This window comes from Chenopodium album, chromosome 5 (genome assembly GCF_948465745.1).
Source record: "Chenopodium album chromosome 5, dcCheAlbu1.1, whole genome shotgun sequence".
NCBI classification, from domain to species: domain Eukaryota; kingdom Viridiplantae; phylum Streptophyta; class Magnoliopsida; order Caryophyllales; family Amaranthaceae; genus Chenopodium; species Chenopodium album.
Window position 1 is genome coordinate 53645730 of NC_137838.1, and position 2851 is coordinate 53648580.

Below are 2851 nucleotides of genomic sequence, written 5' to 3' on the forward strand. Positions count from 1 at the left end.
TGCTGAACAAGGAGGCCTATCCTTACTCAATATTATGTCTCTAAACTTATTCTCTTTTAGTTTAACTGTTTACTTATTGTTTTATTATTGCTCTTGGTTATTGTATTCAATACTTGTGGTTTGATTGTTATTACCCCTAAATCCCTAAGCAAATTCCTAGATGCCTTTACTAAAATTTGCCTAAACAAACACCGCTTAAATAAATTTAATAATGCAAAAATCATTAATACCTAATCGATAGAAATAACAAATAAAATAAGCAAAATAAGTGGAAACAAAATTAAATAGCAATTCATAAAAACACTTACGAAGTACATAACAGAAAAACATAGAAAAAATCAACGAAAAACAAACATAAAAGATTTTTTTTTAAAATAAAGTAAAAAAAAAAAAAAAAAAAAAAAAAAGGTCACAAAATTCTACACCTTCATTTTTTATCGTTTGAACTGGTAGAAGAGGTAGAGCAATTGTCTCCTTCTTTGGAAACTTAACATTTGTCATTATATTCGAAAACTAAAATCAAAATAGAATTTAGATGAACATATTTTAAACTAACCAAAAATACAACAATAGATGAACATACATACCTCAAAATTGGATGTAAAAGAAGAATTAACGAACAAAACTACAAAATTAAGTTGAAAACCAAGATTAGATAGAAAAACGAGAGTGAAATTGAAGAACAAAGGAGATAGAAAGAGGGATAATGAAGATTAGAGGAGAGAGAAAAAAACAACAATAAAAGAAAATAAAGCATGAGAGGAAAAAAAAAAGAGGAAAAAAAAAAAAATAAGAGAGGTAAATTTTAAACTTTCACACTCATGGTATAATTATTCTGTTTCAGGAATACTTTTTATTGTATCTTTGTATCTATAAATTTTCATCCCAACGCAAGACAAATGTACTTTTGAAACAAAAATAAAAAATCTTCTTATCCCTATCAATCACACTTCACACCTCTTACCCAGAATGTTTCTCGTAACAAACTGATCATATCTTTAATAATTATTGTTGTAACCTCGCAAATAAAGGTTTCTTAACTAACTTACAAGCGGTGGTAACGCAATTCAACAACACGTAACGACTAGCATATCACCCAAAAATAATCACAAAACACGTCATATAAGTCGGTTTACTTCTATTTTCTTTTATTTTATCTTAAATAAAAATATGTCGGTTTACTTCTTTCGCTCGACCCTCCTCATCTCAGTATCTTCCTTAATCCTATAAAGCTGTATATAACTCAACAACCCCTAAAAATTTCACAAATAAAATCAAACTTACAACATAAATAATGGAGTTTCGAACCATTGATTTGACAATTCTTTCAGCAAACGATTTAAATCGAGTGAACTTATTCTCAAAAATGGACGTTTACGTCGTCGTTTCCATCATCGACTCCGCAGTCAACCGTCGTTCAACCACCCTCAAACAACGAACACCAATCGACAAGAAAGGGGACAAGAACCCGTCATGGAATTACTCGATTAATTTCACAATAAACGATGTTGCTGCGATGCATAACCGCCTCACTATCCGGTTTCAAGTTTTCTCCAAACGCATATTTCCAGGCGATAAGCTGATCGGTGAAGTACTCTTGCCAGTTTCGGAGCTTTTATCCAGTCATGGTGACTTGAAACAAGCGAGTTCTTTGAGTTATCAATTGAGAGACATCTCTGGAAAACCAAAAGGTGTGTTGAATTTTTCTTGTAAGTTTGGTGAGAAGTTTGCTGCTGCTGGTGGTGGAGTTGGAGGAGGTTTTACTGTTGGCGGGACGGGGCCAACTGCCAGTTACCCGCCACCGCCACCGCCACCGCCACAGAAGCCAATGTGGGGGCAACCTGTATCAGGGTATCCTGCACAACCGCCTACTGCATATCCGTATCAAGGACATGGACACGGGTACGGGTATGGACACGGGTATCCGTCGCAAACGCAGTCGATGGGGATAAGGAGGAATAATAATTTTGGGATGGGGATGGGTGCTGGGTTGTTGGGTGGTGCGTTGGCTGGGATGGTGATTGGTGATTTGGTTTCTGATGCTGCTTATGATGGTGGGTATGATGGCGGGTACGATGGTGGGTATGATGATGGCGGTTTCAACGGTGGTTTCGATTTTTTAGTACGGACCTTAGTTGTTTAAACACTATGTATGGTTTTAGATGAATTTTTTAAATTTTATGGATAAATAATGGAATATTTGCTTCCTATGTTCAATCTAATATCATATCATATAACTTAACTAATATATAAAGCTAAACTTTTAGCCAGACGATGAGATATCGACACTTGGCGTTCTAACTTTTCGCCAAGTGTCGCGCCACATAGGATAGAGTTATATAGAATTCAATTTGTAGGATAAAAAAAAAGTTAATTTAGAATTCTATTTTCAATCAAATTTGGATAGAATTTTACGATAAAATTGTTAATTTAGAGTTTTATTTTTGATAAAGTACCAATATTTCATATGTACAAATTAAATTATAATTTTATTAAAAAAAAATTATAACACTCATAAATTACATATAAATTTATTTTTTGTATCATATTATTTTTTTTGGAGCGAAGGAATTAGCACCACATCCATTATTTATAATATATTCTAATCAATTTAAACAATATACTTTACAATCTAATATAATTTTATTACTCTATGTAGACCTTTCAATCGGGTCAGGTCACGAGTCATTTCGGACAGGGTCATTATTTCAGGTTACGGGTCAAGAAATGTTTAAATCATCATAAAAACACATCAATTTCTAATTAATTTTGTATCAATGATATGTTTTAAAATTTGACATATAGATTAAAAATTTATCTTAAAATTCAATAAATAACTCGGGCACCGCAC

At 32.8% G+C, this 2851-nt stretch overlaps 1 protein-coding gene across 1 annotated transcript; it reads left to right on the forward strand.

Moving 5' to 3' along the window:
* The first annotated feature begins 1247 nt into the window (after positions 1–1247).
* Positions 1248–2143, forward strand: LOC145632903 (protein SRC2 homolog). The gene has a single exon (XM_081685229.1). The coding sequence runs from the start codon at positions 1295–1297 to the stop codon at positions 2141–2143; it is 849 nt and encodes a 282-aa protein (XP_081541355.1). The 5' UTR covers positions 1248–1294.
* The last annotated feature ends 708 nt before the right edge of the window (positions 2144–2851 follow it).

What these genes read in the sequence shown, in the direction of transcription:
- LOC145632903 (XM_081685229.1), top strand. Translation starts at nt 1,295, where the DNA reads ATGGAGTTTCGAACCATTGATTTGACAATTCTTTCAGCAAACGATTTA.